At 36.6% G+C, this 14,050-nt stretch overlaps 1 protein-coding gene across 47 annotated transcripts in view; it reads left to right on the top strand.

Moving 5' to 3' along the window:
• Positions 1 to 14,050, top strand: part of PTPRD (protein tyrosine phosphatase receptor type D) — a 2,163,408-nt gene that overhangs the window by 1,967,823 nt on the left and 181,535 nt on the right. For 23 of the 47 annotated variants that reach the window (XM_038552342.1, XM_038552385.1, XM_038552355.1 and 20 more), the window contains 7 exons: positions 73 to 261; positions 1,504 to 1,512; positions 2,236 to 2,253; positions 3,859 to 3,969; positions 5,401 to 5,412; positions 7,408 to 7,677; positions 10,546 to 11,127. In XM_038552342.1, coding sequence (XP_038408270.1) covers positions 73 to 261; positions 1,504 to 1,512; positions 2,236 to 2,253; positions 3,859 to 3,969; positions 5,401 to 5,412; positions 7,408 to 7,677; positions 10,546 to 11,127 — 1,191 coding nt within the window. The remainder of the gene's footprint in view (positions 1 to 72; positions 262 to 1,503; positions 1,513 to 2,235; positions 2,254 to 3,858; positions 3,970 to 5,400; positions 5,413 to 7,407; positions 7,678 to 10,545; positions 11,128 to 14,050) is intronic. The other 24 variants (XM_038552371.1, XM_038552384.1, XM_038552366.1 and 21 more) reach the window with 7 other exon arrangements.

Raw genomic sequence — 14,050 nt, 5'->3', positions numbered from 1 at the left:
TAATGAGTAATGGCTCTTATCTTGGGTTTCTGACTTGTTAACAGGATATTTGTATCACCTTTTGTCTTGCAGAGGATCAAATTCCCAGGGGCTTCCCTACCATTGACATGGGCCCACAGTTGAAGGTGGTTGAGCGTACACGCACTGCCACCATGCTTTGTGCAGCCAGTGGGAATCCGGATCCAGAAATAACTTGGTTTAAAGATTTCTTACCCGTCGATACAAGCAACAACAATGGCCGTATTAAGCAGTTACGATCAGGTAGGGTCTTGTTACTGTTTCTACTAACTTTTAGAGAATTTTTTTTTAGCTTTCTCTCTCTTTATTTTAATTTTAATTTAATTTTATTTTAATTTTTAGGTATTGATTTTTCTCCCTCTTCTCTTTCTCTGTTATTTAATGTGTTGTCCATGTTTGTGATGTCATAGCCTGTTTCAGAGTCTGTCTTCTCTCTGTGTTTTGCAGCTTCTGTTTAATCCACATTGCTCACTGCTGTGACTGTATTTTTGATAATTTTTTAATTTACTGCTTTTCTGCAGTATTTGATGGATCCATTTTCTCCTCTTTCTTTCTTCTTTCTGTTTTCTTTTGAAACAAATTTATTTCAACATTGGACTTCATTCAGAACTTGCAAGGAGCTCCAATGGTTGTATCCATTAGAAACCAAAAGATTCATATTAAACACTAAAATGATTCAGTTTTATTAAAGTGTGTTTTCTCTGTCTTTTCTGCATTTGAACTCATCAAAGTGCCAAAGATTAGTAAGTTTGGTCACATCTGCTTTCTTCTCACTAATACATAAACCACAGAAATGTTATCTCCTGAGTAACCAGATGTATTTTTCAAAAGTCCTTTACCAAGTACCAATGAAAGGAGGGGATTTTTATTAATTTTATTATTATCATATTGTGAGTGAGACTTTTCTACACATAAGCCACAGTAGTGTGCACCCACACTAAAGAGTTTTGAACCCTCCAGTGACTGGATCTACAGAAGTCTGCTTTTGGTGTAGACTCCAGCTCTTGCTTCTTCCTCCTCTCTCTCCCTGCTGCCCTTTTGTCCCCCACCCCCCAACCCCATCCCAATTTCATTCCTCTGCTCTCTTTAGATTAAAAATATAGATAATTCTAAATTTCTTAAATTTTAGAGCCGTCCCTAGGTGATTTCACTGGGACATGTAGTAATAAGCTGTTTACTTTGACGTTGGGAGTAATATTGATATAGAATTCTAAGTTGTTTAACTTAACTGCCTGTCTTCCCAGAACTCTCAGCTTTTGACCTGTCCTGTGATGTTAAAGCGTCTTGTTAACTGCCTCTTTTGCTTGTTGTCAGCGGAATTGTGTAGATTAGCATTCTGTTACTGTAAATAAAGAATTAATTATTCACATGTAACATAGATGATTTAGTATATAAAGCTTTAACTCTGAAAAATTTGTACCAAATTATAAGGAATATAATAATATTTTTATGCTGTCTTTCTTCTCTCCGTATTTAAATCTCCAGAATCTATTGGTAAGTGCTTAGTTCTGAAGCGCACTTCACCCCCACTAATTTCCATATCCAGAATATTATTATTATTATTTTTATTATTAATAAAATGCATGGCATGCATTTTACTAACTGTCAGTGTAGACACCAGATCTCGATAGTGGCGCGCACACGCACACATCCACAGAACTAGTATCGTAAAAACACTGTATAGAAAATAAAATAGTACACAAGTTATATATATGTCACACAAATAGAGCATAGTGAGAAGCATAAGATATCCAATCAACAGTGTTTGTTTCTAGTTAGTTATTAGTATTTCCTATAATAGTATATATATATGTGTATCTATATATATACTTAAATAGATTAGCCAGTATTTTCCCTAAACTATGTCTTTCAAAAGTATTGTTTAATTTTTATTTCCTTTTTTTAAGAATATGAGGCATCTAAGATATAATTCTAACCCTATGTGACCCCAGACCTAAGAACTCAGTTGCTTCTCTGAGAAAGGCAATGATGCCTGTTGTGGTCTTTGCCCTCGGTGGTATAATGCAACTTGCTTTTATAATCTAATAATACTTTTTAATATATTCCTGTTTTACCAGTATAGTAATTCAAGTTTCTTTTAAGACCTTATTTAATTCTGTAAATCTAATTTAATTCTTCTCCCCAGCCCTAGCCTCCTCCTTCTCGTACTAATGCTTCTTCTTTCTAATCTTATTTGCATTCATATTATCCACCCAGGTGGTACACCAATAAGAGGTAAGAGTGCTGAACTAACGTTCACAGAATGATCTTGCTCATTCTTTCTGTCCTCTCATCACTCCCATCTTTGTCCTGTTTTCAAAATCATTCCAATAATATGTCCATCAACTTATTTTTTCCCTTTGTACCGTTTGGTTATGATCGGTGACTCTCATATTGTGAGTTTTCCTTTTCTTTTTCTTTTCTCTTTGTTTTGTTCATTTCTTTCTTTCTGGAAATGATTATTTAAGTTGTGATATGCTTCAAAGAAAGCATATCCGGGTCTCTAGACCACAGACCAGTCACAGCGTACCATCTGTCCCTCTTTTTTTCCTTTTCTTCTTCTTCTTCCTTTTTTCCTTTTTTTCTTTTTTTTTTTTTCTTCTTTTTCCTTTTTTTTTGTCCAACTGGAGAAAAAAAAAAGATCATTTTTTTTCTTCCTTAGCTGTTCTTGTTCTGGACCAAAGCCAAGATGGTCTGGAGAACAGTGGCAGACATGCAGAAGACAGCCTGGAACATCTGCTTTTTGTCTTTATCTTTCAAAAGGTTTTTGCTTTTGTTCTTCGATTCTTTTTTCTCTTACTGTCTTAAAAGTCAAAGATTGACTCCCCTTTCCACCTGATCTCACTCGCCTACAACCTGACAGCGATGCTTTTTTCCCCCCACTTCTTTTTTTCTTGGATTACTCGCCTCTGGATTTTTGGATCTTCGGTCCTTCAGGCTATGGAAACAAAAGGTGCTCAGTATTCTTGGTGGTATGTGATATTGCTGGTTTTTCATACTTTGACTCGGTGTTCATTTCTTTTAGAATTCTTGTTTTGTATTTTTCTTGGGGTTTTGTGACACCACACTGCTAATCCCACTGGTGGATTTTGATGGGTGTCTTAGGGGATCTGCCTCGAGGTCCTCAAGCAGTGGTTGGTTGGCTCTTCCTCGCTGGCATAGGCAGTGCTTTTTAACTTTTTTAAAACCTTCTAATTCAACTGCTCTTTGTTTTTCAGCAAATGTAATAAATGATTGTAAGTCGTGGCAAACTGTCTTTCTTTTCTTCAAACTCTGCATGTCTTAAGGGAGTTTTGTTTCTTTAAGTAATATTTTCCTAATCTATAATGACTAATTTTAATTTTTTGCTTTGTGCAGCCTTTTTGTACTTGCTGCGTATTTTTGCCTTTCTTCAGCGGAAGACTTTCTTGAAAACCCGGCCTGCTTTTTTTTGAGCGTACCTATCTTTTGCGCCACTTTTGGTACCAAAATGGAACAAAACAAAACAAAACCAAAAATTAATCTTTTGTTTGATTTAAAAGCCATACTTCCTTGAAGCAGTCTCACCCATCTTCATTTTAATAGTCTAGGAAATGAAAGTGTTAATTATGACTAAAAGTCTTGCTTGGGAAAAAGAGATAATTGTTTCTTTATGCTAGCATTGATGATGTAAAAAAAATAATCTCTATATGTTTTTCTCATCGCATCATTTTCTGTCTGTGCACCTTAGCGAGAGATTGAATCGACGTTGAGCGGACCTTCGCTTTGCAGGGCTTTTCATATTGTTAAGAGGTTTAGCTTTCTGAGCTGAGGAAGCCTTCTCTGATCAGCTCTTTGGCACTATATTTTATATCCATACAGGAGCCCTTCAGATCGAACAGAGCGAAGAATCTGACCAAGGAAAATATGAGTGTGTTGCCACCAACAGCGCGGGCACTCGCTACTCTGCCCCTGCCAATTTATATGTCAGAGGTAGGAATGACACAACCCTGGCATCGCGGCTTCATTAAGGCTCAGGGGGAGTTGAGAGACCCACAAGATCTGTGTTGTTATGTCAGTAGGTACCGAGCCGATATGCTAATAATTATAGTAGCTGAAGCACTGTAGCCAATAGAGAATTAAAGATCTTAAGCCTATTGTTAAAAAAGTGGACAACTTTTGGGTAAAACCTGTCCTGAGGCTTGCAGTTTGTAAGTATGTTTGCATTTTTACATCTTGATTTCAACTCTTACTGCATTGATTGAACTATGCTTGGCATTTGTTTGAAGTTTTCTTCTTTTCCTCCTTTTTTTTTCTGTTGCTGTTTCTCTTCTGTTTCCTTATCAAACCCTGAAATAATTGCTTGGTGTGCTACTAATCGGTTTTCTGTGCAACTCCAAGCATAAAGGTGTTTATGTCTTCAAGACCTCTGCTGCGGAGCTGTAAGGATAAAGCTGCTAACTTAAAAACAAACAAACAAACAAAAACAAACAAAAACAAAAGGTGCTCCATGCAAAAGGCATGATTGTATTTCCTTTCTTTTTATACTTTTTTTTAAAAATTTATAAACAGGTGGTATCATATACGTGCATACGTCTGCGGATATATTTACACAGATTAAAAAAAGTTATTAAGGTTCTGCAAAGTTTAAAATTTTGATTGCCGTGGAACCCTGATTGTATTTTTTTAAAATAGCCTTAGTTGTCCTTGGGACAAGTATGAATTATGAGGATACATTCATGTTTTCTCATAAAGTAATACAAATGGTTCTATTTTGAGCTTCTGAATGGCTGTGCCTCTCGTTTCAATTAGAAAGAAGTATTTCTTCTTCCCCAGAGTTTCTCAAAGCTTGTTCCTATAGCCTTTTGTCCAATGGCAATGCTCCTATTCCTGGTCTACGTGTCTGTAAATAACCATAAGAGGCGTGGGAGGGGGTGGGAATAGATTAAAGGCTATGAGGGCTTTAAGTTACAGTAAGATGGGTTTCCTTAGGAAAATATCTAGCTTGATTTTGAAATTTTTGTTTGAGATAATTTTGTTTCTGGGGGGATGTTTTCCTCTCCTATCTTTCTCTGGAGTATGGGGTGGGAGAATATGAAGAAAACCATTTCTTCTCCAAATTCCTCGAAAGCCCCTTGATCCTTCTTCTTACAATGGTGACCTCCTTTGCTGCATGAGGCATGTGAACCTTCTTCAATGGAAAAATTTCAAAATGATGCTAGCTATTGTTTCTCATACTGTATTAGCCTGTGAGGTGTTGCTAACATTTTCAGCTGAGGTAGGAAGGATTAACTAGAGCAAATAAAGATGTTCAAGTAGCAGTTGAAAGCCTTGATATGGCCTTTTTACTCTCTCTGTGTTTCCCTTGTTTTTCTCCTTTCCTCATTTCATTGTGTTCTGCATCAAACCCCCTACATCCCTCAGAGCTGCGAGAAGGTTGGTGTGTTTTTTACTTTTTACCCACCTTACAAAACTCTTAATTAAACCAATAACAAAGAATACAAATGAAATGAATGTAGCTGCATTGTGGTCTTCTTTTGGTTAATGGTATGTTGTAGCAGAGAATGCCCTGGCCATGGCTTTGGTGCTTGCTGGCGGTATCTAACCGTGGTGCATGATGGGAGAGAATGTACCTGGGTGCATGGTAACTGGTAACACTTAACTCTCTCAGGCCCCATGAACTTGGTCAGTGTTCCTGCTTTCCTTCCTGCTCCACTCTTCCCATCTCCTGCCTCACCTTAATTTTCGTCTTACAAGGATGCCTGCTGCCCATAGAATGACTTTTTGTAGTTGTTCCCCTAATCCCAAGCATGAAGACTAAACTCCCCTCTATTTTCTTGACATGTTCTTTGACACCCTAGAGTCTACAGTGGCTCCTGCTTGCTTTGTGTAACCTGTGAATTGGCTGCAGGAGGCATGCTTAGCTCTGTCTTCTCCTCTGCCTGTCATTCTCCCGTGAGGCCATCACAGTGAGCACTCTCGAATCATGGAAGTTTATCCCCATCTTAACGACAGCCAAAAAGTTTACAGACAGAATTATTTACTTATTGTTTTCTTGGGGTTATAAGGTTATTAACATATATAATCTAAAAAAATCACTTTATTATCTATATTGAAGGTATGTTCCTAATGATCACCTCTTGAGCTAAAATACTCTTGGTTTAATGTTTTGCGAATAAGAGCCCCAGATGAAGCCTATCTGTCTCTTACCCTCTCCTTGTCCAAGATACGCGTAATTAAGCACTCGTAAACATGCAGATTATCTGAAGCAGGAACACTGAACTATATTGCTTGGTAACTTTTTCTGTGTTGCGTTGCTTTAATATGACCTCTTCTCTTAACGTCATGTTTCATTGTATGTTTTCACACCCAGTGTCCTTCTATTTGAATGTAGGCCTAAAAAGCTTCTTACCCGATTTTGTTACCATTGTCTATGTTGTTGTACCTTAGATACAAACTGAACAGAACCTGGAATGTAAAATACCCATTTCCTTTTCTAAATTAGCAATCCTTGCCTTTGACAACCTAGCTTAATCTAATGTCTTCCTTCTTTGAGCCCTATCATCTCTTAAATCCCTGTGTTAATCACTTGTACTTATACTTTACCTCCTCCCTTTATGTTGAGTGCTGTTACCTTGTTATTTCCTCTGTTGTCATTGCTGTCTTGGATTCCAGCCATCCTCCCATTGTTCTAAGCACGGGCCTTGAGACTTCATTGTGTGCATGACTTGCATGACTCAATCCAGTATCTCTACTGGCATTGGCTTTGTTTCTTCTTCCGTGAGCATAAATTGATATGTGTGTATATTTCTGTGTCTATTCCAGTGTTAGTGTGAGGTCTTGGGGTTGCATCCATTCTGAGTCTGAAAGCAAATAAATTGCACTTTCCGTGTCCTCTAGATAATGTTTTCCAGGGCTGGGATGTGACAGTGTGGTCCCACACATACATTCACATCAACTGGAAGTGCACAGCACTGAAGTTGGTTTTGATACTCAACTTAAACTTGCTGATGACCTTCCAGCCCCCTTTTCTGCATATACATGCATGCATAGGATCTTTGCTATATGCATGCATGTATATGTTTTTGTGTTTATCTTATGCATGACGTTTGTGTATTGTTAGTTTGTAGATAGTTTTTTTGTTGTTGTTTCTTTTTTTTTTTTTTTTTGTGGGGCCCTTGTAGGTCTGAATCAACTTTTGTATGAATGTGTCTAAGATATCAATGACTAAACTAAATGATTTTTTCTGTGTATACACATACCATACTTGTATGGTCTGTATTATCCACAGTTTTTCTTTGTTTTGTTTTTGAAAAATCCACGACATGTTTTAATTGTTTAATTGTGTTTGTACAGTGCATGTCATATGTTTAACAAGCCACTTTATCTTGCCTTGTGTATTTTATCATTTTCCCTTGTGTTTTGTTCCAGTTCGCCGTGTCCCACCAAGATTCTCTATCCCACCTACTAATCATGAAATCATGCCAGGTGGAAGTGTCAATATCACCTGTGTGGCCGTGGGGTCACCAATGCCTTATGTGAAGTGGATGTTGGGGGCAGAAGATCTGACACCTGAAGATGATATGCCAATAGGAAGAAATGTACTGGAACTGAATGATGTAAGACAGTCAGCAAATTACACCTGTGTTGCTATGTCAACATTGGGTGTCATTGAAGCAATAGCACAGATCACTGTCAAAGGTATGCTCAATGGTTTTTGCTCTGAAAGTGAAATTTCCTGACTAATGTTCCTACAAAGTCTACCCTTGGAATTCTAAAATGAATCAGTTCATCTGGGTTCAGCTTTCAGGTGCCAAAGTCTAATCATATCTATGGTATCATATAAGGTACACATATCTAGGTAGGCAGATTCTCTCTTAAAAGGACTGACAGCCTAAGTGATTATAATCATCAAAACATTTAACAATAGACTGGGCCAGAGCACTAACCAGGCAGAATGAGAAATGTTAGACACTGTCAACCATTGTGATAGAACTAATGCATACAGGTTTCATATTAATCCAACACTGGGGAGAGTGTATGATAGAAAAATACAAGTAAATATCAATAAACGCTCAAATCCATGAAGACAAAAGAAAATTAAATCAACATGGCTTAATAAGAGATGTTTTAAATTTTTAATGGGGCCTATCATTAAGAACCAAAATGTAAGGGACATTATATTCTATTTTAACTTAATCTCTTACCTACTGTACATGAAGTGCTCAGGAAATATTTCCTTTAAGTGCACCAAATGTAACCGAAGTACTATGTTTCACAAATATTTTTGAAATGAAGGAAACAAAAGTAAGTGTGTGAGGTACCAGTTATTTTTATCAGTGTTTATAGAATTCTAGAAAACTGTTGCAAACACAGTCAGAGTGAGGGTGACTTTAGATTCTCCCAAATGTCTGTGACTATTGCAAAAATGAACACAAAATATCTTTGCTTTCCAGGAAGTATTATCCTAAAAAAAAGTAACAGATGTGTTGTCACTGGTGTCATATCCCCCACCAGGCATGTAGATCAAATATATGCTGCATAAAAGCAATAATGTGGCGTGAGAACAAAGCTACACACTACTGTCAACATTTAGTCATTTAAAATAGTAACATTGTATTGAATATCCATAACTGTATTAGGCATACTTATACTATCCACACATTATAGGCACAAAACCTATACTATACAGTAAATGTGACCCCAAAATTAATGTCTATTAAGTAGCAGTAAGCACACCTTAATTAGCAATATTTTTACTTACCATAATAATTCAGAAAGCTATCTAGGGAAAATTTAGATCATCTACTTTTCTGAAAAATGCCAATCCAGAATATTTAAACAAATGTCTTTCTATTATTGTTTTCAGTAAAATCCCTTGGCCAAATGTTATCATTCTATAGTTCTTAGAATAATATGCAAATATTGAATCACCTTTCTTATAATAACTATTTCAGTTTCAAATATTTGAAGGTTTATTGAAGACTTTTCAAGAATTCAAATTCGGGACTAACAATAATATCTTGTTCGACTTACCTTTGTTTTCCTGACTCTTGCCGGTCCTTACACTCTGCACTTCAAAAATAAATAAATATAAGGATGAAACCTATAGGCAAAAAGTAAATCAAAACAAAAAGAACAAGTGAAAGAGAGTGGGGGAGAATGTATCCTCACTCATTCATTCAGTTAGGCGTCCATTCAGGTTAACACTGCTAGGCAAGGTACTAGCAGTGTTCCGGAGTTATCAAGTACAAGCTTGCAACTCTTGAACATCTACCATTCTAGAGAGTATTGTACTCTTTGCCTTTACATTGACAAGGGAAAAGCGTTTGAAAGGGTTAATCATATGAATGTTACATTCTGGGTTTTCTCTCAAAAGTTAGCTTGCTGGAATTCTCTCTTCCCCTAGTAACAATTCCTTTCAAAATCAATCTCCAGGGCAAGACACTTAAGTATGAGGTCACCAGTGTGGATAGTTTGTATTCTCAATCAGTAGCATTTTGAGTGAGGTCCCTCTGCTAACAGGAAAGAATTGGAGCTCTAAAAGATGGATTTAATTGCAAATATTTGTCAGATAACCAGGTATTACCAGGATTGAATATAGGGACACCTGGGTGACTCAGTGGTGAAGCATCACCTTGTGCCCAGGGTGTGATCCCGGGGTCCTGGGATCGAGTCTCACATCGGGTCCCCACAGGCAACTGCTTCTCCCTCTGCCTGTGTCTCTGCCTCTCTCTGTGTCTCTCATGAATAAATAAATAAATAATCTTAAAAAATAGAATACATATTATGACAGTAAACTACCTTAAAAAGTTATTTGTGAATATGTTTTAATTTAGTTCAACATTTCTGAATATTAACTAAAAAACATGAATTTGAAATTAATTTGAAATTTACTATTCTTTCTTATCTAAAAATTCTTGGTTAGATTATTATTTTTTAAATTACAGTAATAAAGTCTTACAGCTGGAAAACATTAAGGTCATTATTTGTCTATAGCAATTCAATGCCACTTCAAAATATTCTAAATTGTATTCTTTTCAATGTTGGTATTTAGTTATTCATTTCTTGAAGCAAGGGGCTAATTGGCTAATTGCCAAACTCTTGGTTATAATAATAGTAATAATTGCAACTACTGTTTTTTGAAGGTGCTGGATACATACTAAGAGCATTACTGGAGTAGCTCATTAAATCTTCACAGCAATCTCATGAAATATGGTTACCCAGCTATACAATATAATCCAGTGATAGTTCTTCCCATTTTCCACGTGAGAAAACTAAAACAAAGAGAGGTTATGCAACACATTCAGGATCATATAATTAATAACTGGTGGATTTGAATACAAGCCTCAAAATACAATGCTCTAGTGTGCTTCTAGTAAAATGGCCTTTGTCCCCTATGCATCTTACTGTACATCCTACCTACTTAGAAAACTATCTTTTGTTATAATCAAATCTAATTCAATCTTTGGTAGATGCATAATTTGGTCATTCTGGTAGAACAGCTTATGTATCTTTGTAATATCTGAGAGCTGATGAATACTCACCATCCTTTCCTCTCCCCCTAAGCCTTACCCAAACCTCCAGGAACTCCTGTTGTGACAGAGAGCACAGCCACAAGCATCACGTTGACATGGGACTCCGGGAACCCAGAGCCTGTCTCTTACTACATTATTCAACATAAACCTAAAAATTCGGAGGAACCTTACAAAGAAATTGATGGGGTGGCAACCACTCGCTACAGTGTTGCTGGACTAAGTCCCTACTCAGATTATGAATTCAGGGTTGTTGCTGTCAATAACATTGGACGGGGACCTCCCAGTGAGCCTGTGCTAACGCAGACCTCAGAACAGGCACCATCCAGTGCCCCACGGGACGTCCAGGCGCGGATGTTAAGTTCAACCACCATTTTGGTACAGTGGAAGGAACCTGAAGAGCCAAATGGACAAATCCAAGGATACAGAGTTTATTATACAATGGATCCCACTCAGCATGTCAACAACTGGATGAAGCATAATGTAGCTGACAGCCAAATCACTACTATTGGCAACTTAGTGCCCCAGAAAACATATTCTGTCAAAGTTTTGGCTTTTACCTCAATTGGAGATGGTCCTCTTTCAAGTGACATACAAGTCATCACTCAGACAGGAGGTACGTCAGGTTTGGGATGGGAAGTAGGGCGGGAGGGGAGGAATAGATGTTAAGAGGTGGGAATGGCAAAAACAAAGAAAGGACCAAGATAAGTATGAATTTTAATTTTTGAGACTTAAGAGTTTCTAAATGGAAGTTTAAGATAAGGTCTCTGGAGTGGAACAGGTATGGACACCTGAAAGACTAAGTAATACTTTTAAGTGGAGGGATGCATTTAGCATTTTTCTTTTTTGTACCTGAGTGACTTGAAGATTTTTCTGCATGAGCTGGATGAATGCATCCTCTATGCAGCATTTGAGACTAGAAATAGGCTGCTTTATATTAGTAACTGATAGAATACTCTTACACAATTGTTTAACTTATGAAAGGTTTTATGGTTCAAGATAAAGTTGAAAGTGAAACCATTTTTTCAGGAGGTCTTAGACAATTCAAGGTCTTTTTAGGGAAGCTATTCACTAAAAATAATCTTCTAATGGATTTTTTATTATTTTTTTTTCTTTGGATGGCTTCATGGGTGGAGAGAGACAGTTATTGAGATCCAGGATCAAACTTTGGGGCCTCATTGATGCATTTTATTGGATATTAGAACAGACATTGCATTATTTTTTGGAGAAGACCTTGGCCCTTCCAGTGGTTTTATTTTCATAAGCAGTTATCAGACCCCTCTGATCTGATTCAAAATGATCAATTTTGCCTTGGGTTGAGAATATGACAGCAACTTTCTTCGAAAGTTTATTTTTGAACATCTGAGAGCTCTTAGTTTGACCCCTTGTTGTGTCGCTACCTCATAACTTGTGTTAATCTCAATGTCTTGGCAGCATGCCATTGGTCTGTTCCAAGAATCTACATAAAAACCATATTATTGGATGTAGTAGCTATAGTCTGTAGCTATACAGATGCATTTCTGTGTGGGATGCATTTTCTGAATTATCAGAACCAGATCAACCTGTGTGGTTAACCCTGACTTATCTTCATGTTTCATCTTTATGAATTATATCACTGGGGGTGTTCATTGATTTTCCCTGGCTACCAGAGACCTCAGAACATATTTGCAGTCTGCCCGGCTTTGTTTTATTTTCATAGTGTGATTTGGCTCTCACTGGTTCATGGATTTATTATTTTCTCTAATAATATGAAAGATAGCTATAAAAATATGTTTATTTTTCTATATACACAATTATTCTAAAAACATTCATATATCTTTCCTACTTGGCTTTTGCAGTTCTTCTGTATTTATTTGCTATATCAATATATAGAAGAACACTGTAGATTAAATTTTCCTTATATAGCTCATTGGTAAATGCAGAAATCTGTGAATCTTGTTCTTTTTCTTGTCTAAAACTGGTTAATTATTATAAGATTATTTTTATTGCACTATTTTAGCAGCTACGTAACACTTTAAAAAGAAAATATGTAAGAACATATACCTGTGTTCCATGTTTAGTTTTTCTAATTTTTCAGTGGTGATATATATTTTTAAGGATTTATTTATTTATTTGAGAGAGAGAGAGAGAGAGGGAGAGAGAGAAGTGGGGGTGGACCTGAAGAAAGAAACCCAAGCAGACTCCCTCCTGAGCATGGAGCCCAGACACAGGCTCAATCCTACCACCCGTGAGATAATGACCTGAGCTGAAATCACTAGTCAGACACTTAACTGACTGAGCCACCCATGTGTCCCTTAGTGTTAATATTTTTAAAATTCCTAGTCTTGGAGTAATATAACCAGAGTTTGAATCCACGTCTACCAGTTTTAGCTCTATAACCTTGAACAATTACTTCATTTCTCTGAACTTCAGTTTTCTCATCAAAAATAATAAGCCTTGTAGAGTTTCGAGGTGATATTTGGTTTCTAGGGCAGCTGTAACAAAATACCACAGACTGGATGGTTTGAATAACAGGAATTTACTGTCTCTCTGTTCTAGTGGCCAGACGTTTGAGATTAAGGTGTGCATGGAATTGGTTCTTTCTCAGGGCTCTGAGGGAGCTTCCAGGCCTCTCTCCTAGCTTCTGGTAGTTTGCTAGCAATCATGGCTGTTCCTTGCTTTGGAGAGGCATCACCCCTGACCCATGCCTTTATTTTCACATCCTCTTCTCCCTGTGGACATGTCTCTCTATCCAAATTTCCTCTTTTCATAAGGATACCAGTCGTAATAGATTAAGGCTTAAGCTAGTGATCTGATCTTAAATAATTACATTTGCAAAAATCTTATTTCCAAATAAGATTACATTCTGAGGGTTAGGAATTCAACATATGGATTTTTGTGAGATACACTTCAACCCATAACAGCCCTATGAATTAGTTATTGGACAGAAATATTTTATAACTTAATAAGTAATAGATAATCATCATCATAAACAGTTGCATATGTGGCATAGTCTGCTGTGAACTTTGCATGTATTAATTTTAGTACCCAATTAGATAGATATGGAATTACCCCATTTGCCAATGAGTAATTTGAGGATTAAAGAAGATTCAGGAACTTGTTTTGTGGTCATAAGATTGGTAAGCAGGAAGGCAGAATTTAAATCCAAGCTCCCTGCCTACCTTAAACCATCATTACTTTCAAATTAATAATTTGCCTTTTGTGACAGGTTTAATGTCTGCTAAATTTTTGTGCCCACCAGGTGCTCAATAAATAAATAGAGGCAGGAAACATAATCATTCATTTATTAATATCTTTATGATAAATCTTTATTTAAGAATTGTATGAATTTACTTCTGAAAGACTTGGCTATTAGATTATTCCATTACAAAAGTACAAAACATCATTTAGATGTTAAAAAAAAAAAAAGCTTATCTGAAAGTAGTGAAAGGAATATCTCTTTTAGAGGTTATTATACTTGATTCACTAAATTTGGCTCTAAGTTTTTAAACCACAAATTTAAATATAGGACTCCTTGATGACTTATAATTTTTTTTCCC

This window comes from Canis lupus, chromosome 11 (genome assembly GCF_011100685.1).
Source record: "Canis lupus familiaris isolate Mischka breed German Shepherd chromosome 11, alternate assembly UU_Cfam_GSD_1.0, whole genome shotgun sequence".
In the NCBI taxonomy this organism is placed as follows: Eukaryota; Metazoa; Chordata; class Mammalia; order Carnivora; family Canidae; genus Canis; species Canis lupus.
Note: the sequence above shows the minus strand (reverse complement) of the source record. Positions and strands in the feature narration are given on the sequence as shown.